The following is a 23484-nucleotide window of genomic DNA, read 5'->3' on the forward strand; positions in this document are numbered from 1 at the left end:
GTTATGGGTGTTGTTAAACTGTGCAGTGCATGGAATCCGGTCCTTAATTCGTGCAGTAATAAAAACAAAAACACCTTGAGTTCAGTTTCGCGTGTGGTGAGTGTGGTTTGTGTGAAAAAAGTGAGTGACAATGAATGAAGTGAGTAACGCCACAACAAACCGCGATGAAGATAGTCGTCGACAGCGCAAGAGGGTAGACAGATATGTCTGCTCTTAAAGCTGTCATCTGTCGCCGTCCAATCAACCCGTGACCATGGAGCGTGCAACCGTTCCGAAATATCGGGAAAATAAAAAGAAGTCATACCATGGTAAGAAACCCGATATTAGTGATAATCATTTAGTGAATAACCACGAAAGTCTTAAAATCTAAATAATAATGAGGTATGTTGATGAGGCGTGAGATGAGTGTCGGGATCATAGCAAGTGGAAGATTGTGGTCTCTGCCTGCTCTGATGGTAACAGGGAGTGGCGTTTGTATGCTACGTTAGTGTTAATTTACGTTAATTTACTAAAGGATGAGTCATAGTGCAAAATACTTAAGTTAGATACCTAGCCGTATTTTCAAATCATGAATAATTTCGAAGCAACAAACCGTATTTTTTCGTCTACGAATAAACTTTACATTATCGCGTAGAAATGGCCAATGATTTCACAGACTGCATATTTTCTTGGCGTGTTATAGCGCAAAAATAACCATTATCGACGTCGGCGTTAAGTGCTAAACGACAGTCGAATAAACATAGCGTTCAGCTCAAGGGCGTTTTTGTATCCATTGCAATAATACATTACTTAGATTTAGTACATAGGTACTTGTACCACAAACTGCAGCAATATGATGATTACTGTAATATATAAATAATTAATATGTATGGAACTACTTATTTGTTTTCTGCGATTGAGGAATCCCTGTAACAAAACTAGTTTGAATTGTTGGGTAACATCTTCTATTATAAATCTCGTACATTTTGTTTGTTTTTCAAACAAACCAACGTTTAATTTAAAAATTAATATTAAACATAACTCGTTGATGACTTTATCACCTGTAAAGAGCCCGAAAGGTTGGTCATTTCCAAAAAAAAAAGATGTAACAATCGCGAAAACCTAAGAACTCGATATAAAGTAGAGGTGTAAATGTGAATTATATACAATGAAAAAAGCGTGGTGTGTAAAATACGAAAGAATATGAGCATGTACATTGAATAAGAAGATATAAAATATCACTTCTTCTTATTCATAATAAAAGTATATGATATTTTATTGTTTCTTGTATACGCTTGGAAAATAAAAGGGGTATTAACGATATTATAAGCACGTTTCATGCGACATATTCAGTTAATTAAAATTATTGAATGCTTTCTTAGAAACCTACTTATATCTCTCGGTTCTTTTACCATTATTAAATTTATCTTCGCCCTTTCGTTATACATTTGTGAGCCAGTTGACTTAAGCTTCTATGTAGTTTCATTGAAATAAATGCCAAGTTCGCAACAGCATAACGCTGTGACTTACGGACGAGAGGATGGAAAACTAATCTAAAAATAATAAAATTACGTCTAAATGTTCAATCAGTTAAATAATAAAATCCTAATAACTATTCAATATTCTGAAATGTGACCCTAACAAAATAACTTAAAGGAAAGTGAAATGTCATATTATGGCAGAAATTCTAAGGTTTAATGAACATTTCATAACCATATTTTACTTTCATGATCAATTAAGAACAGCTTATAAAGTAATCATTACAACAGCCAGGTAAGCTCGCGATCGCAATAACGCTTCAATTTGTAGACGGGAATTGATTTTTTTTATGACAACCACTGAAAGAAATAGGACAATCCTTTACTTACCGACTTCATAAAAAAAAAATTCAATTCGACTGTATTTTTCTATATGTATGTTACGCGATAACTTTACTATAGAAACCACTTGTAATAGAGATGTGCTATGCTTGTTACAATCTCGTAAGAAAGTACATGCGATGGTGACGACACGATCCGATTTAATACGGCAACGCAGATTGGGGGCATGCACAAACCACATAAATACTAGTAAATGCATATTGCAGACCGAGTTACGGGTCACGTCCTACCTATCCTTACTCCACATTAAGCAAACTGAACCTTTAATTAGACGTTACGTACATTCGGAACAGGGAGAGTAGGAGAGAGGGTCTGTAACCACATCAGTAGAGGCGTTTGCTTCATACCATAAGAAGAATAACTTTTTTTATAAAAAAACTACCTCGAAAGTTCGTGGAATTATATCGGTTTGCCAAGTTTTATTGAAATCGGTTACCGGAAAGTGCTCGAAATCAGATTCATCTCCTAGTTTGCCACCCTTAGAGGTGGGATATTTTCTTCAAATTGTACCAATACTGAGATACCCTCTTTCCAACAAAAAAAAGAATCATCAAAATCGGTTCACAAATGCCGAAGTAATCGCGTAACATACACACAAATGAAATACATTCGAATTGAGAACCTCCTCCTTTTTGAAGTCGATTAAAAAGTAATGTTGAAATCGAAAACTGATATTGATTCACTTATGTTTAACTACGTTATTCACGTACGTTTTAGGTGTTTCTCATGAATAAGCTTTGTGTTTGTGATTACCACTAGGATGTCTTGCTTACCTGCAAGGGTTAACGGCACTACTAATTCGTTTCTAGTTGTAGGCTACAAGAAGTGAACATATATTATTATAGTGTTTGGGATAGTTTTCCCTAAGAAAAAAATACAAGGATACTACTATTAGTAACGCCTCTGATTAGTTTTAAAGCTTTAATTATAAAGTTCAACGTTGTTTATAGTTTTCTAACGATATTGGTGATATGTGTTTAGTGCCATATTATAATAATTGTTTATCGTACTAATTCAAGATATGATACAAAAAATACTAGACTCCTGATACAGCTGATACCTTCCGTAAGGCTCTTGTTTTGACTAAGATGGTGAATATTGCAATATTTTATTTTTATTGAATATCATATTGTTTTGTGCGATAACACCATACTAATGTGAAATGGGGTGACTATCAAACCACGGGGCAACTTTGATTTCTTTTTATTTAACAAAATATAGGAAAATTCGCAATGAACTTTGTGGTTATTTTTTGTATTGACAAATAAGTTCTAAATAAGACGAAATTAACTTCCGCACTCTACGTAAAAACCACCAAAGCATAAAGATGATTAATTACTATATTTAATAGTAACTCGTGCTAATGCACCAATAAGTTATTGATTAAAATGTAAGTTAATCATGTTCTTTCCAAATTTACATTTACAATAAGTATGTATATAATGAAGAAATAGCTGCGAATATTTTATTATCTATTTTCTTACAAACGAATACTTAAAACCAAAAACAGCGTCACTCCTTTTAAAAAACTCTGAGAATACACTTATAATACTTATAATACTTAGAATACACGAATAATTTTTAAATATAAAATGATCAAAAAATTTAACACGAGAGATCATTCTAAAATACATGTTTAAAAATCTGTATAATATTTTCCTTATTTCAGACAAATAACAACAAAACAACAGTAAATAAAATGTTGTTTCGTTTCGGTATCCATCAATAAAATTAATTTGCTTTTATTTAATACAGTCAACTGTTACTGTGTTTTAGTAGCAGTAGAGCTCCTTGTGTAAGAATTCGTCCAAAGTAGTAACCGCCACCTTACCTATTTCTGCCACCAAGCAGTAATGTCAGCATTACTGTGTTCCGGTTTTGAAGGGTAAGGGCGCTCGTGAAATGACAGGCACATGGGACTTGTCAACTTATATCTCAGGGCGCAGTGGTAGTGCCCCTCAGATCTTTGCAATTTAAAGCTCTGAGTGGCACTGTAACGGTTATGGACAAGCATGTAGCTTACCATCAGGCGTACGACTTGTTCATCCCGTCACTTGATGTTATAAAAAAAAATACCTTTTTTATCACCTTTTCCGTTTCATTTTGGTTTATCTTTCTGTTTAGACGTATTTTAGCAGAGCAGAAAGTGGTTTTTGGATTTTTCTATTCTTCTTCCACTCTCCTTCTTTATATATGGCAGATGGTAAGACAATCACTGGATATTATACTAATTGAAATCATTGTAATATGTATATTAGACGACGCTAACCACTTCCATTTGAGTAACAAGGCTGAATTTAATTTTACACATATTACAGCGGAACATAACAACTTTACCGAAATAGCAAACATAATGTAGGGCATATTACTGAAACTACAAATAACTATATTTGCAAGAATGTTTTATTGACACATAAACCCGAATAAACCATCTCGTCAACCACAATAACCACAATTGCATGTCAAATTGATTTAAAATAATTTATATCGGAGTTCGGTGTGGAGCATAAAAGTGCGATCGGCAGATCAAAGCTGGCTCAAGCTTCGCGGAAGATTGATTAAAAATAAACACTTTACGCCGCGCAGGATTGGGGGTTTACGGGTTGATGGGATAATAAAAAGCGTTCTTTTTGACACCAATCTGCTGTTTATTATTTAAGACAAATGTGACCCTGCGTGGAACCCGACACCATTCCGTCTGTCGACCGACACCACTTCTTGTTTGATCTACTGAGAGCTTTTTAAACTTTTTATGTCATAGTTTAGTGCGCTTCAGGCATATTTACGGTTGAGTAAACATTTCGGGATTATCGCAGCTATACTGTGGCTGTTTAAGGAACTTGTCTTTTATGACACATTTAGTTACCATATTTATTTTAAATTTTGATGAATAGTGCTCTTTCTCTAAATTACCTATTTATTATTGTAGAAAAACTGCTATCACAAACATGGTTAGTGAAATGGACTTGTCAACTCATGTCTCAGAGTGGCGGGCGCAATGGCTAAAAGGGCTTCTCGGATACTTGCGATTTAAAGCTTTAAAGCTGTCAATGGCACTGCAACTACTATGGATAGGCGTGTACTTTTTATACGAACACTTAAAAGTGTTTCAAATAATGCTTAATGTACATCGAAACTGTTTACATGTAATCAAAACGTAGGAAGAGATATTTGATGGAAGACACAAAAAAGATTTTTCTTGCGGCCATGTATTTTGATTGAAATCGTATATGCGTTGATATGTTGTTGTAGTTTTAGGAAGACTTTGTTATGTTATGTTAAAAAGCACCGTCGGATCTGAGGCCGCTGTTCCGACACATTAGGAAAATAGACAGACCATAATGCTGTAAGCACATGGATTTGTCATGCAAAACACACCAGTCACGTTAAACATAAAGTGTATAAAATGACTCTATCTATTAAAATTTTTTCTGACTAAATAGTATGATACAATATTCTTTGAATCAATTTTGCTACATTATCACCTGCTTTTCAATTTATTGGATTTTGTGACGACAATTGTCACTTATAAATAAATACTTATTTATTTCATTTATCAGTAGCATTTAAACAAAAAAAATCACAGTATTTTTTCTTTTATTAGTAAAGAACGCGATTCTAGCATTTAAAACACAGCAGATGGTTCGATCTGGGATAATACTGGTCGACGTTAAGCGGTCGGATTTTTAAATAAACATTTTTAATGATCGGCTCGCGCCTGCGCTGCCAGGTGTACGCAGACGGTGCTCTCGCGCCCTTCCTCTTACGCCTACCTCTTTTGTTCCTAAAACAGTAACCTATTTACTGAAACAAATAAAACTTTTCTCTCAACACATTATCTTCTTTAAGACCAAGTAAAAGGGTATAAACAAATTTAAGTCTTTCATTAACAACTAAATAAGGTCAACCGCGGTATACTAATAAAAGTAATGTACTAAGTAGGTAATGTAATGCAGTGAAATTGTTCCACGTGAACGGCTTCTCGCTAGTATCTACACGAGTGATTGCATGATGTATCCTGGTCCTAATTATTTAATTATATAAACAAGCCGGGAAATAAATGGACACGAATATTTAAAATAAACGACTTACATGATTAAGCAACTAAAAACGTTCTAGATAAAGACGAAACCCACACAACAGCTGCCTACAGCTAATGATAACAAATTTACCTAACGTAAATCAATCGTCTGACAAGTTGAGTTACGAAGCCATTGTAACTCTCTGAGAGAATAATACTCGAAATTAACTAACAAACTATTGAGGTACAGAGTTTTAAAATTAAAGAACTACAAATTACAAAACTAAAGAAACTACGATTAAAATTTAAGACATAAAGGTAAGGTTAAACATAAATAGAATATACTAAATTGTTTGTCAAACAAACAATTTCGTAATTAATAATTAAAAAAAACCATTTTTATAATTCGTTTGAAGGTTAATAGAGGTCGTTGAACTTTCTTAAAATGAATTTTGTTCGTTGTGTTATAAAACAAAGACTCTATAATTTGTGACTCTAGAAAAAGACTTTAGTAATAACACAAATGATGAAATGTCATATCGGAACAATACTACGAAGTACAGCGCCCATTATTGAATTATTGCAACACAGTGCAGCGTCAAACCCACGTACATATAAATAATAATATCCCGCTATTACCCACGTTTAAATATAATCATCGAAATATATACTTCGATGCATATACTTATATATATAAGCGAAGTATATTTAATACACTTATTAAAGTTTGCAGTGTTTGTTTCCCGACGAAGTAATATTAAAATCGATATACCGACAGAAAAAATCTGCGGCACAATTGAATTTGGCTAGGTATCTTGAGAAATCGAAACTACAAGTCAAATTTACCCAAAAGCCAATAATAGTCACGGAATTGTTATATAACAAACATTTCACTTGTCACAACAAACTATTTTCAACGGGGAGTGATATTAAAAGTTTGGATTTTGTCACGAACACACAAACTGAACTGAAAGCACGACCATAATTTTCAACAAATTAATGACGTGACCACGTGGTATCTGGACGAAAGAAAATTGTTCACAATAAAGTCATTAGGTGACAAGTTATAATGTAAAGGTTAACAGTTTACTACAAAATATTTAACTTATAATACAACACCAACAACTAATATATATTACAATAATTAGGTTGTCAGTTGATTAAGTTTTTTTTTATTATAAATTATCACCTGTTAGCTTCACGTGTATAACATACACAATTACACATTCAATGACATTATTTTTATATTTTCCTTTACTTAAAACCTAATCGCTTTCGATTAGGTTTCTATTTAGGATTTTAGGTTTTAAGATCTTTATCTCAGACTAAAAATCTGAATTTTATTCACTTTTAACATACCATCCTTCCATACTACAAATCGTAAAGTAATAACGTAACTGTATGAGTACCTGGTTATGTGTGGTTACATAGAACAGTTGCTAGCATTCCATTGTAGTCCTTAGGTATTTTCACAGCACTACATAGGCGGTTAAGGCTTCAAAGCTGACAATGACTACTGACATAACCAAGCTATTACGAATTTAACGTTAACCAGCATTACTGCGTTCCGGTTTTGAAGAGTAGGGTCCTGGGGAAATTACAGGCACATGGGACTTGTCAACTGTGTCTCTGGGTGACGACCGCAGTGGCAGTGTTTCTCAGATCTTTACGACTTAAAGCTCTGAGTGGCACTGCAAGTGCTATGGACAGGCGTGTCGCTTAACACCAGGTGCACGACTTGTTTGTCTCGGCACTTGGTATCATAAAAAAAGAACTATAAGTTGCAACAATTATTGAAACTTGTTATTGAATTTAAATTACTGAAAAATGGAAATGTACTAACTCGAAAATATTTGTTTTTAGTGAGTGTAGCTCTTCTGTAACTGTAAATTTGGGTGATTTGGGTACGTAATTCAATTATTCAAAAAAGTATCCAAATCAAATAGAGAAGTAGTAAAATGTAAAGGATCTTTTTTCGAAAAGCATTTAAAATATGTAATAAGATTATTTTTTCGGTTCTAAATCGCGTATATTTATTTTTATAGATATTTCTAAACAAATCCATGTTTCGGGGTCTGCCCAGAACTCATGGCCATAGCGTGACAAATATACGCCATTCATTTCCAATTTAATAAGTATTTAAGCATAAACTATAATAATCATAAAACAAGAAAACAATATTTTATAGTTTATATTTTGATAAACACACACTTGATCCCGTTTGCATGGCCAAATGTACACTAATATTTATATTTCTCTCGGGTCATGGAACGTTGTTCGAACCACAAGAAATAATCATTAAGATAATGTACGTAAACAAAATAAGGACTATTCCAACCCTTTCGAATTTCGAATTTAACATTCTTTTAAAGGTTTTGTTGGCAGCTTGCACATCCTTTTCCATGTTTTCAAAATTGTAATTATTTTTTATTTCACTGTTCCTATCGATTAACAAAAATCTTCATATGTAAACTGTAAAAAAATCTTGATTTCTAAAAATAAATCTAAATTAAACTATCTTCAACGGGATGGAGGATAATACCTATTCACTGCATTGTTATCTAAAATATTTATTTTCAAAAATGTAAATAGAAACTTTTTCAAGAAGTTTTTAATTCCTTCAAAAATAAACATTGGAAAAAAATGTTGCAATCAGTCTAGTACGAACTGGTAATGGTCAAAATTATCGAAACAACAATTATTTAAAGAACTTTAAGCGTGAAACATACAGAGATCGTGTGCGGGTCAGTCGCGGGTCGGGTCGGGGCCGCGCCGGGTCTAATTCCGTGTATTTATATGGACGCGTGTGCCCGTCACGCGCCCGCCCTCGGTGTGTTGTCGTCCAATAAATACACGGAATTAGACCCGCCACGGAGCCGACCAGACCCGCGCCCGACTCGCACCCGCTTTCTGTGTGTCACGCTTTAGAGATGTAATGAACATACAATTTACACATTGTGAAAGTATACCGTCAATGACTAAACGCTTAAAAAACTAAAAGTTCTGCAAAGAATACGACATAACCGCCCAAAGAAATGAAAACGTAATTGTTTATTTTCTCGGATAAGTTTTGCGAGTTTAAAACTGATTCTGAACGTAAACAGACGTGCGCGGTATCGCAAATGTTATTATTACGGTCGCTATTAAATGTTGTTACTACCATATACCCAGTACAATGAATTTATAACAATAATTCACTTATTGATATGTAAATGATTTATCGTAAGGCAGACGGTCGGAGAGCGCCACTCAGCCGATAACATAGCCAAAATAACTCGAACCAAGCATGCTACCGTGCTTCAGATAACGCTACTCGCCTTTTATTTTTATATCAATACAATAAAGCACTCATGAACGCTTATGAGCGGTAGTAGACCATGAGTGCAAAAGAGCTATAAATCTAAAACCGTCGCGACACTATTTTGTATTCCTATAATAACACACCGGCAGAAAAACGTGCGGTGATTAAATCACTGCAAATTAAACTAAGCATATAGTTCAATGGGTAATTAGTAGATCCTAATTACATAACGCTATTAACATTGGAAATTTATTTAAATGGTTTGCTTAATAAACATTTGCAAGAATGCTCGATACCCCTACGTACAAATACGGACCTACATAATGTTATGTATGGATTGAATCTACCAATAGACACTACGTCTGCGCACGTAAAAATTACTCAACTCGTTAAATTAAGTAACATACCATTTTGTTGAACGGTGTGGTAACATTTACTTACTGTGTTTATTACCTACTACCTACCTATTCTTCATGCTGCTCATTATTATTATGTTTCAAATGTTAAAAATGAATAAATAAATAAATAAATATTCTTACATCATTTTAAATTGACCACTGTCAAATTGCTGTAACAAGACGCATCACAAATAAGGTATATCTTTGATTTACGAGCGGGGTTCTTGTTGGAATAGTACCTACCTAAACGCCATTATGTCCTCTGGAAAGCTTTTTCTTTGTCCACTTTTATTATGATAGCATGTGATGGGACGAACAAATCGTGCTCCTGATGGTAAGCGACACGCCTGTCCACAGTAGTTGCAGTTCCACTCAAAACTTTAGATCGCAAAAATCTGAGATGCACCGCCACTGCCCCCGTCACCTTAAGACATGAGTTGACAACTCCCACGTACCAGTAATTTCAACAGCACCCTTAGCCCTCAAAACCGGAACGCAATAATGTTCACACTACCGCTTGACGGCAGAAATAGGTAAGGTAGCAGTATTTCCTTGGAGAAACTCTTTCACAAAGTGCTCTAATAGTTACTAATACTCATGTCTACCTGGGTTCGATGCCCAGGTCGGGAGAAATATGTGTATGGGCTACATTTATTTCTCTCGTGACTTTGGGTGTAACTTGTGTTTGTCTATGTATGTGCCCATGACACGCGGGACAGGGTTTCCCTAGAGCAGGGCGGGCTATGAGTGTGTTGCATTGCGTTATTATATTTTTAAAAAAATCACCATATATCAAAACCTGGCCCGTCGTTCTTCTGCTCCGTTTTTCAACAATTGTCATGAAATTACTGCTTTTCTTTTATCTTGTTTGTAGTAACAAAGTACATACAAAACACGCTAAATATGACTTATACACTTATACCGTAGTCTTTTGGGATTAAAAATCATATAATATATTAAACCATAATATTATAACTTACTTGGTACATAAGTATGTACTAACCTTTTTTTTTTTTTCTTTCCGGGGGAAATTCCGTCATGGATACCACCGCGTCACGGGGAGGCGCGGTGGTTATGTGAGACTCCTACTCACTAAAAACCCCCGGGTATTCCCACACTCCGCAAGGGACGGGGCTGTGGCCACGTAGTTTACGATCCACGGCCCCGCCTGCGGTTGTCCGCGACTTCGGACCCACCTCTGGGAGACTTTCTCCACTCCGTCGTTAGTGGCATGTCGGGAATACTTGGCATGCCAACCAACCCGTGAACCCTTGCCCAGCGAGTGACAAAGCCCCCGTTTTGCCACCCAGGGTTCACTGTCAGGGCGGCAGTTGGCGGGCATAGGCCAGCCGCCTGCGCCCTAAACGTTTGCGGCGCATAGGATGAGAGGAAGGGTCTTCCTCTCGCTCCCGCTCCGCCGCCTCTTTCCGCGACAATACATCGGTGCAGAAGGAGGCCACCGCATTCCACGCCCTCTCACTGCCGACCATGGCTCGCACCACGGTCGACAGGGATAGGTCATGCCCCACTACTGCGGTCAGGGTTGACCGCTGCTCGTCGAACGCCGGACATGCCTGCAGTGTGTGCTGAGCCGTGTCTTCGGCGCAGCCACACTGATGGCATACGGTCGTCGGTTCTCGTCCCACCCTGCACAGGTATTTGCCGAAGCAACCGTGCCCCGTCAGAACCTGCGCAAGGTGATAGGAGATGCCTCCCCAGGATCGATTCGCCCATTTTGCCAGGACTGGTCGAATCGCTCCGATGGTCCAGTGGCCAGATCTCGGCTCCTCCAGCTTCTCTTGCCACTTCCGGAACACGTCCTGTCGGATGTTTATCCGCCATCGATTAATGTGCTCCAGAAGTGGCTCCTCCCCTTCGGACCTCAGCTCTGCCGACCGCCAATAGAAAGCTGACAGCCCCTCTGCATCCAGATCCCATGGTGGGGTACCTGCCATGACGCATGCCGCCTCGTAAGAGGTGGTGCGATATGCTCTCGACACCCTGACCGTTATGACTCGCTGCGGTCCGCAGCAGGGTCTTGAGCCTTGAGCGGTGAGGCTATTTGCCCATATGGGCGCTCCATACATGGCCATCGAACGCACCACCCCCGTATACAGGCGTCGACAGTTGGCACTCGGCTCCCCCACATTCGGCAAAAGCCGACTCAGGGCGGAAAGTATGTACTAACCTAACCTAACACGATGTAACTAATAGACTCATAATAAACCTATCAGGTCGTGAATTTTCTTTGTTTAATGATCCGAGGACTCCATTTGCGAGTGAGTACATCACTGCATGTTCTTTTCTATACTCTACTCATTACTCCTATAAGGCATTTCTTCTCATCATCGAATCATATATTTAGAATATAGCTAATTCCGCTCTCTTATTTTGCTTAAAGTTAACTAACTACCAGTTGGCGGAAACTGTATCAGTTCTTTAATTAAATTTCTCTAAAAAAGATATCAGGCTGATAAACTTTTTATGAAGCACAAAATGCATAGATATGCACAATACGAGCAAATTGTTTCTATAATATGGGGTTAAATTTATTCGGCAAGCAATCAAATTTAACGCTCATTGGCAACTGGAATAGGTGCTATGTAATAGGTATAATACTACAATTATCAAAGTAATTTAGTGATAATTTATTGTTACAGAGAAATCACCCTGAAAAGCTGGCGAGAGTGGCGAGAGAGGATGCACGATCTGAACAGGAACAGCAAAATACACATACAAGTAAGCTAGTACTTATAGGTACTGCGTACATATGAGATTTTGCTTGTTATTTTATTAGTGGTTAACCAAATCAGTAGTTATTTAAAAATAACATACCTATAAGTATTTGAATTTATTCGCCATGAGCAGTTTGTCGTGATTAAATGTACGAAACATTTGCATATTGGGAGCGACATACCTTTGACCAGGTATTCAGAAAATTAATAGCTGAAGTGCAATCACCTTCCAATCGCGTCTTAAGAGTTTAATATGTAAACAAATTCAGTACAAAATTACAAACCAACTTTGCTTCAATCACACCTTCCACACTATAGATATAGATACATATACTTACTTTTAGTACCAATAGAGCTCCTTATGAAAGAGTTCGTCTGGGAAATACTGCCACCGTACCTATTTCTGCCGCCAAGCAGTAATGCTCACATTACAACGTTTCGATGTTGAAGGGTAAGTAAGGGTACTGGTGAAACTCCAGTCACATGGGTCTTTTCAACTTATGTCTCAAGGTGACGGATGCAGTGGCAGTGCCCCTCAGATCATTACGATTTAAAGCTCTGAACGGCACTGCAACTGTTATGGACTATTATTTCCACTAGGTGCACGACTTGTTCGTCCCGTCACGTGGTATTGTAAAAAAATAGTATTGAATTGAAATTGGTTACTTGTGTGTTTCAGTAAAATATCTACAGGGAGGATGCGAGCTTCCCTCCTGCGGAGCGGAAGCTGCCTGCATGCCATACAACGATACCACCTATTACTGCTTGTGTACCTCTAACGGACTCCCGCCCGATGACGACTTCAAATGTCCTCGGAGTACCGGTACTACGATTATTTATCACCTTTCAACGTCACTCATAACCACATTCTATTGATTCTGAGGTCCATTGTTCGCATCTGATTTGTTACTTTGTAAACCGCACATACTCATTGTAAACTAGTCTTTCTTGTAAAGTTGAACTAAGAATAATTATTTTAATTTGTTCTGATTCATACATACATATTTGTTTCTGTCATTTATTGTCCGAAACACGTTAATTATGATAACAAAGAAGCTGGACAAATCGCTTGTGATTATAACGCGTACACCATTTCATAAGGAATAGGTGCCTTAAAAGCTTCGAAGCTTATTTATTAAGACGTTGAGGCTTCAAAAACTAAACAGATAGATGTACTTTCGCTATCCTATACGGATTATGATAAAATTTCTACTTGCACAATAATGCTCACCAAAAAATCAACGTTTTTCTTTCCAGCTGAACTAGGTAAACAAGATTTTTAAATGCATTTTGAATGCAAAAAGTTAATTTGACTTTTTTTGTTAAATATTTAAGCACCTCTATATCTGCTGTGTGCTAGATTACCTCTACTAAGCTACTAAAGATATATCCATATATAGTTTGAAATCAAATTAATTGCACTAATTTTGTTCATTTGTTACGTATTACGTCCAGAAGATTCCATTTTTTAATTTTTCTGTTTTCTCAGTACCAGTAACACCCAGACCTATACACAACATCATACCTCCGAGAACTATCAACGGTTCCACCGACAGATACATACCCTCCGCACCCACCGCGCAAGTGAGTCCATCGATCTTCATTAACGCTTTTTTATCTCCTAATCTAATATTAGGGTAATTTGTTACACTTGTATCAACAAAGTGTAATTAGATTAACGGAGCGAAAAAAAAGGGATTTTTAAATAATAATATACGGATCAAGTCACTGTTTTCATGTGCAACCACATTGGAAGTTTACCCAACACAGTAAGACAGTAACAATAATAATATATGTATCTTCCTGCTTGCACAGGGTAGGCATTATTACAAATTCGCCCTTTAACTCTTAGAAATACTTTATGAGTAGAAAAAACTTGCAGTGAGAAATAATGAATATTTTTGTTACCAAAGTGCAAAATTGCCGTTGAAAATTGTGGAATTTTGTATGTTCATTTTCCTTTTCGTGTTTATGGTATAATATAATAAATATAATATACAACCGTATTATGATTGAATTTATATTAGATATTCACTCATTACTGCTTAGCAAAACAATAAGGAATTTTAACTTAGCTGAGAACTTAGCTTTCAATTTTTTTATGGTAATACATATTTGGCTTTTATACTTGTTTCAATGTAAATAATCAAAACTATTAAAAGAGAATATGTTTTAATTTTCAACACACGGAATAAAATAATACGACGTGTTCTATCTCTGCAATAGGTGAAATTTTATTTAATCAATGGCCGTATCGATTTAGAGATGTGTGCCCGATGGTACTGGGGTGGAAAATGAAATCAGTGTTTTTCCATGAAAACTGATAAATATTCATGATAGGTGATAACGTTCGCCGACGTCATACCAACTGAAACTTCAAGGTTTCGAACATACATATACGTAACAATGATAACAAAATGTATTTTTTGTTTAATATATAGTACATAATTGATAATACCCCCGCACTAGGGATACCCTGTGTCGCGGGTGCCATGGACACACACATAGACAACCACAAATTATTATACACCAAAACTCACGAGAGAAATAAACGTAGGCCATACAAATATTTCTCCCGGCCCGGGATTCAACCTGGAACCTCTGCGTGGCAGTCCGTCAGTGGCGGCCTGGTGGTAACCTTTCGTCCACTAAGGCAGCAAAAATGTCCATAAAATCTTAATTTATAAGAATTCTCGTGTATTAATACCTGGTTATGTGTTGCTGGACATTTTTTTATTAAGATAGAAATGTAAAAGAAACTGAGAAGAAAGTTAAGATAGTGTTTGTTTTTCAGTCACCCAAGTCGCTGGTAAGTGGCGACATGTCTACTGAGACATCAGCCAGCGATGCATCGTTCCTAAATGCTGGTTCTAGTGCTATGCTGATAGCATTAGCTGTCGGCGGCGCTCTCCTCCTCATACTAGTCCTAGCTTCAGTCGCTGTGTGTTACGTAAGGAGAAGAATCTGTCAAGTAGACGGCAAGGCGCAACCTGTAAGAATAATTCACTTACTTCGGATGATTTATAAAGCCTTTATCGTGATAACTCCAGATATGCATGACTTTTAAATTGAATATTATGAAACATTAAAAAATCTGGATATTATTTAGTTTAACAGGGTTGAATGTCTGTATCATCAGCAGCATCCAACACTTCCCATATTTCCATTACTTTCAGCGTTTGCGACCAGGAGAACCTTTACTAGCTGAACGGTATATAACGAACCCGCAATACGGCGTATACGGAGCCAACAGCTTGCCGAGTGGTTTGCCGGCGTCAGGGACTGCAACCACCGGCGACACTGAGGAAGAAGTGCCACTACTGGACCGAAACGCACTAAATTTTCTAGAAGAGGTTGGAGAAGGCTGCTTTGGAAAAGTTCACAAAGGTTAGATTTTTGACATCTTGCTTAAATATTTATATACTTACTCTATCTTACTGCTATACCTACGTATGTTCGTCAGCTTTTTTAAAAATCCTGGATTAATGTACCACTGGACTATGTACAGTACACCTAATACCCACTTGTTTACACAAATACACTCATTTAATGAATAGTTTTGTTTGCCAGGATTGTTACGTACGGTGAACGGAGAAGAAGTTGTTGCGATCAAAGTGTTGAAAGAAAGTGCAGGTCGCAGCGCTGAAGAGGATTTCGTCCGTGAGGTGTCAATAATGTCAGCATTCCGGCATCCCAACATTCTGACTCTTGTTGGAGTCGTCTATAGAGGTCAGTATTCTAAATGTACTGTCTTATTTGTGTTTTTGTGCTTTTACTATTGAATAAAAATATGTAATATTTGTTTTACAGATGACATAAGTGCTAGCCCATGGATGGTATTTGAATACATGGAGTGGGGAGATTTAGCAGGGGTTCTGCGGGGCTCTCGTGGCGGCGGACGTCCCGGCCCTACGTTAGAAGATCACGCTTTATTGCACGTCGCCCTTCAAGTTGCAAGGGGCATGCAATACCTTGCATCGCGTCGTTTTGTGCACAGAGATTTAGCAGCCAGGAACTGTCTAGTTGGTGCGAACCTCACTGTCAAAATAGCGGATTTTGGAATGTCTCGCGACGTCTACACTTGTGATTATTACAAAATGGGTGGCGAACGACCCATGCCCGTTCGATGGATGTCTCCAGAGAGCATCGTTTATGCGCGTTTCACTCACGAGTCGGACGTTTGGTCGTACGGCGTAGTCCTTTGGGAGATATACAGTCGCGGGAAGCAACCTTTCTACGGACATAATAATGATGGAGCAACTAAGCTAATATTACAAGGAATAGTCCTTGTACCACCTGAAGACTGCCCAAGGTTTGCTTGCGAACTGATGCGGGAATGCTGGAGGTCGGATCCCAGAGATAGAATAAATTTCGATGAAATTTGTAGAAAACTTGAAGTCGCGTCTACGACTAATGGACAAACAACACAAATAAGGCTACCACGACCTCCTCCCCCACCTCAAGACTCGGCCGGGTATTTGATTCCGGCGCCACGTCCGCCCGCTGACTATCTGGCGACGATTCCTGATCCAGATCCCGAATCAGAGTCGAGTGAGGATGAGGACGAGGAAGAGTACACCTGACGCAGGGCGCTAACACCGGCTTCCCAGTACCTGCCGCGTACCTCGCCTGCCGCCACTGCCTCCACCGGCGCTGCTGCATCTGTCTCTTTCACATTCCTGCCTAACGGGAACGACGACCCGCTAGAGTGCTAAATTTGCATGACGTTACAATGACAAGGAGGCTTCGGAAGTACATAGGCTGAATATTCCATTTTGTAGTGTGAAGTCATCGAGTATATAACCAGAACTAGAGACGAACTGTCATTTAATTTGTTTCAAAACTATTCTGCCATATCATTACTGTGACAACTGCGCTCCGATTGGCTAGCCCGAGTTCGAAACAATTGACGGGTGTCGTCAATGGGTGTCGTCAACTGTTTCACTTCAAATCCCTAAACCAGTTAACTTGAGCTTTGCTATAATGGACGAAAATTGCAAAATTACATGTTTAATATATTATTTAATTACCGATGAAATGTGATTCCGTTTGTTTTGTAATTAGATGTTTTGCTGTTTTCCCACACCACCGAATAGAACAGCACGGCATTGTTAGAGATATTATCTTTATTACAATAAATACAAAATATTTATTGGAATATACGGCGACGTACACACAGGTCAGCAGTTGGCCTGTCTATATTTCAGTGCAAACGGGAGTTGACATTTATAAGAGCTGTATCACTAATTTGTTACCAGGAACATACCAGGAATATATGGCCCTTATTTCGTCTCTATTTCTGGTTATATACTTGATGTGCGAAGTTAATCATAGTAAACTGTTATTAAATAGTACAAATTATGCAACGATGCTATATTGTTACCTTTTATAAACTACCTTACCCAGCAATGTGTAAAACAAAGGTGTATTGAATAATTTCTAATTTCTCGTGCCATTTACCAAAAATTATATGTACCTAGCCTAGTATATGTAAGTATTAAAGTTATATGTGAGTTTGCATACAATATATTCCACTGATGTCGATTCAAATACTCAATTCATTGTTTTTAACTCTGCTATAAATTATAGGGTGATCTCTATGTACATTGTTTCAATTAATGAATAAACACGCACGAATGAGTGCCTAATAAACTTACCTCAATATTTGTTCTGCAGTTGAAAGTATCATCTAAATATCTGAATCAACATCTCGGAAAGGGGAGACTGATCTGTGGAATACAATATAATAACAACTTGTGTAAAAAATAACAATAATATTATTGTACATAGTCAAAATAATTTATAGGTTAATGAAGGATAGGACCTAAAATCCTGACGATTTCGCATTATCTTACAAAGCAACACTACACTTAGCCGGACTAGTCCGGTGTCTAGGCAGTACAGATAGACGACGAGAAGATAGATAGACGTGGAAGTCTAAAGAGAAACGTTTATTAGCCTATGAATATAAGGTATTTGTACATAAGTAAGTAGTTACCCAATATGTAATTTTAACGGCATTTATACGCCGTAGAATATTACTTTTAAATGTACATTTTAAAAAAGGAACACAAAAAATTTAAAATTATGGTGTTAAACAAAGGGTGCTTTTGAAATACTTTTTTAATTTTAAAAATTGTATCTTTAGTAAAACATGAGTTTTACTGATTTTAATATTGTGAAATACTTGAGTATGTTTACTATATACCACCTATTAAAACAGCCCAAATTTCAAGACTTAAGCTCAGCGTGCTATTGACGGTACTAGAAGGTACCGTATCGAATACGTATACCTAAATATTATGTACCTATTACTCACCTCACATTTCAAAAGTATTTCAAATAGTATAAATAAAATTCCTGGCACAAAAATTACTGTTTTTCTATCGAACAAAACGTTCGTCGCTGTACGAAATAGGATGTTAACTTTTTTAAATAAATGTTTACAAAAAGTTACGTTTTCCTATTTTAATCTGACGCGTAAGTTTTCCATTTTAGCAGAACAATTATTTTTTTATTTTTTTATTGAGCATTGACTATTGCGAGTCATCAGCTTCTATTGAAGCTTTTATTAATTATTAATTAATTAGGTTAATTTTGTTAATTATTTATTACCTATTGGTATTGGTTAAATAATGAACAAACTCAAAACGTAACATTATTTCGTGTAAAAGTTGTACATCAAGGTTACTTCACTGTGTACACTCCAATCCGACAGGAGCCCCTTCACACGTGTGCGAAGGGTGAAGGTGATGCGGTAATAACTTTTGTTATTAGGAGGCTTTTAGTTGAATTGACACTAATGATAAGAAAAATTGAAACACATTTTGTATTCCCAAGAAAACATGTTTGTTTACAATAAATTGCAAAGTTACGGTATGTATTCGACGTGAAAGTTATTAGAGTTTATCCTCGGTGGGAAATATTGCGATTTCCATGAGTGTTTAATTTTTTTCTTCTTTTCTTAAAATTAGGGTGACGTGGAACCAGCTCCCATGAATGAAAAATTGCCCACTTTTTTAATTTTTATTTATTACTCTGACGTAGTAAAGTAGTATTTTTATGTGTAACACAGACCAGTATTGGGCGTTAATCAATTAAATTTCAATCAATAATTCAATCAGATTAAAAAATCAATTCAATTGAAATCAATTGCAATTAAATCAATTGCGACGCGTCGCAATTGCAATTGATTTTAATTGCAATTGATTTCAATTGAATTGATTTTAATTGCAATTAAATTTGCAATTATAATCGATTCCGGCCGGTTGGGGTCCCCGCTTGGGGGCCCCAACCGGGGACCCCAACCGGGGCCCCCAAGCGGGTACCCCAAGCGGGGACTACAACCGGGGACTACAACCGGGGACCCCAACCGGGCCCCCAACCGGCCCCCCTAACCTGCCCCCAATCGGCCCCCAACCGGCCCCAACCGGCCCCCCAACCGGCCCCCTAACCTGCCCCCAGCAAGCCCGCAACAGGCCCCCACAACCAACGCCCTAACTCACCCCCATATGCCTTATAAATTTATCATAATTGTCAGTTTTAATTGTTAATTGTTAATCAAAAACATTGAAAAGATTGAAAATTGATTAATTGTTAATTGTAGATATTTGCGATTAACGATTGATCAATTGTTAGTTGCGAGAACCGCAATTAACAATTGATTAATTGTTAATTGCGGTTCTCGCAACTAACAATTGATCAATCGTTAATTGCTGTTTCGCAATTGACAATTAATCAATTGTCAATCTTTAATTGCCAGAACAATTAAATTTTGCCCAACACTGACACAGACTAAGCAAGCAAGCAATAATATTAAATAAATAATGCTTAGCATTCATGTAATAACATAAAAGTTATTGAAAGGGACACAATTTTGGAGGTTATCTGACAACGACCCTTTAAGAGCAGACATATCTATCTGTCTACCCTCTTGCGCTGTCGACGACTGCCTTCATCGCGATTTGTTGTGGCGTTACCATTGTCACTCACTTTTTTCACACAAACCACACTCACTATATCCACATGCGAAACTGAACTCGAGATGTTTTTGTTTTTATTACTGCACTAAGGACCGGATTCCATGAACTGGACAGTTTAAAACCATCATCACGGTTAAATGTTTTGTGCTTCGTGATCTCGATGGCTTCTCGTACCAACCGTGGTATTTAGTGACGTTCTGTCGAGAGTACCTGGGGGCTATGCAACTCGATCCAGTGGTTAGTGTCAGTCTGTGTGAGATGTTGTGCTATAGCCGACTTCTGTGCATCATTGTTGTTTTACTGCTCGGATGTGTTCTTTCATACGATCGACAATTGTTCGTTTAGTCTGACCGATACACGAGCTCCCAAGGTGAAAACAGTTTTTATGGAAAACTTCCTTAGCAACCTGGCTATTTTATCAGTCACCCCTTGTACATAGGGCAGAAAAACTGGTAGTCTCTGTACGTCAATTTGCTTCTTCCTTTTGTGTATTCGTTTAAATGTTTTTATTTCGTATCCATTCTGTCGCAAAACCGTCTTAACGTGCTCCTCTTCCTGTGGTAGGTGGTGTGCATCACAAAGATCATAAGCTCTATTGGTTACTGACATGATGACCGAATGTAGGTGTTTTGGGTAATGATGTGTAGTGGCGTGTAAATATTTGTCCGTGTGAGTTGGTTTTCTTCTTCTTTCTTTCTGTACACAGAATGACCGAGTGAACCGTCTTGTCGGACTGACCAATACATCCAAAAATACAAGCGCGCGATTTTTCTCAATTTGACAAGTGAACTTCATTTTGTTATGGGTGTTGTTAAGACGTGCTAAATCATTTTGTATATGTTGCTCCTTTCCTTCCATTACGCAAAATACGTCATCAACATATCAATTCCATTATTTTATTGTTAATGCTGCTGACAGAATGGCGGCGGGTTCATAATGTTCTTAGAGGATGGAAAAAAAATTAAAAAGGAGCAACCCTAACTACAGAATCAACGTGCTTAGATAGTGATTAGATCCTCTTTGGTGCTTATTACCAAAATTTGAAAGTTACAAATGTCGGATTTCTTTAGTGTTGTACATAATCTATCGATAAGTCATTATCGACACGCAAATGTGTGGCTTAAATGTTGAAACTGTTTTTTTTTGTTTCTTTAGTTTACTGTAACCAAAGTATGCCTAAACAAACACAAGTCTAATAATTTAATCTCGAGTGGTATATTATTATTAAACCGAACGATGGCAAGGCAACGGAAATAGGCTATCTATACGTTGGTATTGGCCTTTACCCGGCAACGTTGGACTAACATGTCGTCGGTTAAAAGGTAAAACTCACTAATAGCCTAATTGGCCAAAGGGAGATAATTAAGATTTTGTATTTTTTCACTATGAAAAATCACTAAAGGACTGGTATGTATTAAAACATGAAGGACACCACAGACTTACTGAATTTTTCTTGTCATAGATGTTCTTCCCAATAAAGCAAAATTGAAAAAATCTAGTTTTTGAACAAAATGTCACTTAATGAGTTTTACCTTTTAACCGACGATGTCATTGTACTGCAGGCTTTAAAAAATAGTCATTTTTAATAGTTAGAGTTGTCATTGGGAAAAATTAGAAACGAGTGGATAATTTTGTTTTCAGGAACTGAGAATAACTAATTACAGGTCTTGTTTAATCTAAATTGAACATAAAATTATTTACCAATAAACCTAATGATGAAATAGTATTGTCATGTAATCTAGCTCCATTCAAAGTTCTGTTAAAATTTGACTCTTCAAAATGAAGAGAACAAATGAAGATGGTCTTTGATCCAACGTTTATATTCGGCAGTCCTATGATTTCCAACATTCTTTCTTTCTTTTTCATTTGTAGGAAAACTTGAAATAATAAAAATAATAATAATAAAACAATAAAAACCTCGTAGTGAATTGTTTTAATAACAGATATCGATAATATGTATGCTTACAAGATCAACACTATCTCAAAATAATCGTTAACATCAATCATCAAAATATACAAACAAACAGGCAATCTAAAGTAACAAAAGCAAAAGCTGTCATCTGCCGCCGTCTAGTCAACCCGTGACCATGGAGCGTACAACCGTTCCGAAATATCGGGAAAATAAAAAGAAGTCATACCGTGGTAAGAAACCTGATATTAGTGATAATCATTTACCTGCACATGGCCCACGTATGGAGTCCCGTAGACAGCATTGCAGGATTGCAGGATGGCTTGTACGCTTCGACTACATTCATAATACTGCATTACGGAAAGTATCGATACTTTTTGGTATCGAGTACTTTTCCCTCCGATACTGAAACTTTTGTACTCGATACTTTTCAGGTATTAGTATTATATGTATGTACGTACATACTTTTTGACAAGTATCGTATCACTTCGAATAATTCCTACTTAGGAGACCTTATATCATAACGCAAGCCACCTAGCGATTTTTTTGAAATGGCAATGTTTATCACAAATTCTTGTCTGTTTATGTTTTTTGTACCTTTGTTGCCCGTGGTTAAATAAGAGTTAAAAGTTAAATCCAACTTTAAGAGTTATATCCAACTTTATGCCGTTTTCCTAGTGCGGGGCTATGTTGATTGTGAGCGTTATTAAAGTACAAAGTGTCAAGCTTGATGTGTTCTTGACTGTACTACCAGCAGAACTACAAGTAGTCACACGGGCAATATGCCACTAGACATGGGGAATAGCGTAGAATAACATTTCTATCGCCGTAACTGTCGTTCCGGCTCCAAAAAAATCATCGTGATTTTGTCACGACTGTCACTTCCGTGACCTTGTCACGCCTATAACTTACATCACTATATACGGTTTTAGCCAGAGCGGCTTCTTTCTAATACTTATAGCCGTTTTTTATAGAATGATTTAAGTTTTTACTAACTTTGTAATAAGTTTCAATTCCATTCAAAAAGTTGATTTTGTATTTAATGTAATTTTGTTTGTTACTTATTTAATGCGAATCTTTGGATTGTTTAAAATAGCAATAAAGTGTAATGTAATTATATTTCTAGTAGAATACACAAAGTAGATTATACATAAATATAAATTACCAACTCTTCCTATAATAAAACAAATATACAAAAATATTTTACTTTGTACATAAATAGGTTTATAATAACTGCTGCAGATTTTTTTCATCCGCCCTTTCTAGTAATAATAAGCAC

General features: G+C 36.9%; 1 protein-coding gene across 1 annotated transcript in view; it reads left to right on the forward strand.

Annotated features, from left to right (window-relative positions):
- Positions 1-17224, forward strand: part of LOC113232968 (tyrosine-protein kinase transmembrane receptor Ror-like) — a 36518-nt gene extending 19294 nt beyond the window's left edge. The window contains exons 2-8 of the mRNA XM_026467894.1: positions 12240-12318; positions 12994-13137; positions 13804-13898; positions 15109-15306; positions 15491-15701; positions 15885-16043; positions 16125-17224. Coding sequence (XP_026323679.1) covers positions 12240-12318; positions 12994-13137; positions 13804-13898; positions 15109-15306; positions 15491-15701; positions 15885-16043; positions 16125-16897 — 1659 coding nt within the window. The 3' untranslated portion in view covers positions 16898-17224. The remainder of the gene's footprint in view (positions 1-12239; positions 12319-12993; positions 13138-13803; positions 13899-15108; positions 15307-15490; positions 15702-15884; positions 16044-16124) is intronic.
- The last annotated feature ends 6260 nt before the right edge of the window (positions 17225-23484 follow it).

Source organism: Hyposmocoma kahamanoa, unplaced genomic scaffold (genome assembly GCF_003589595.1).
Source record: "Hyposmocoma kahamanoa isolate Upper Pololo Valley unplaced genomic scaffold, ASM358959v1 102, whole genome shotgun sequence".
Lineage (NCBI taxonomy): Eukaryota > Metazoa > Arthropoda > Insecta > Lepidoptera > Cosmopterigidae > Hyposmocoma > Hyposmocoma kahamanoa.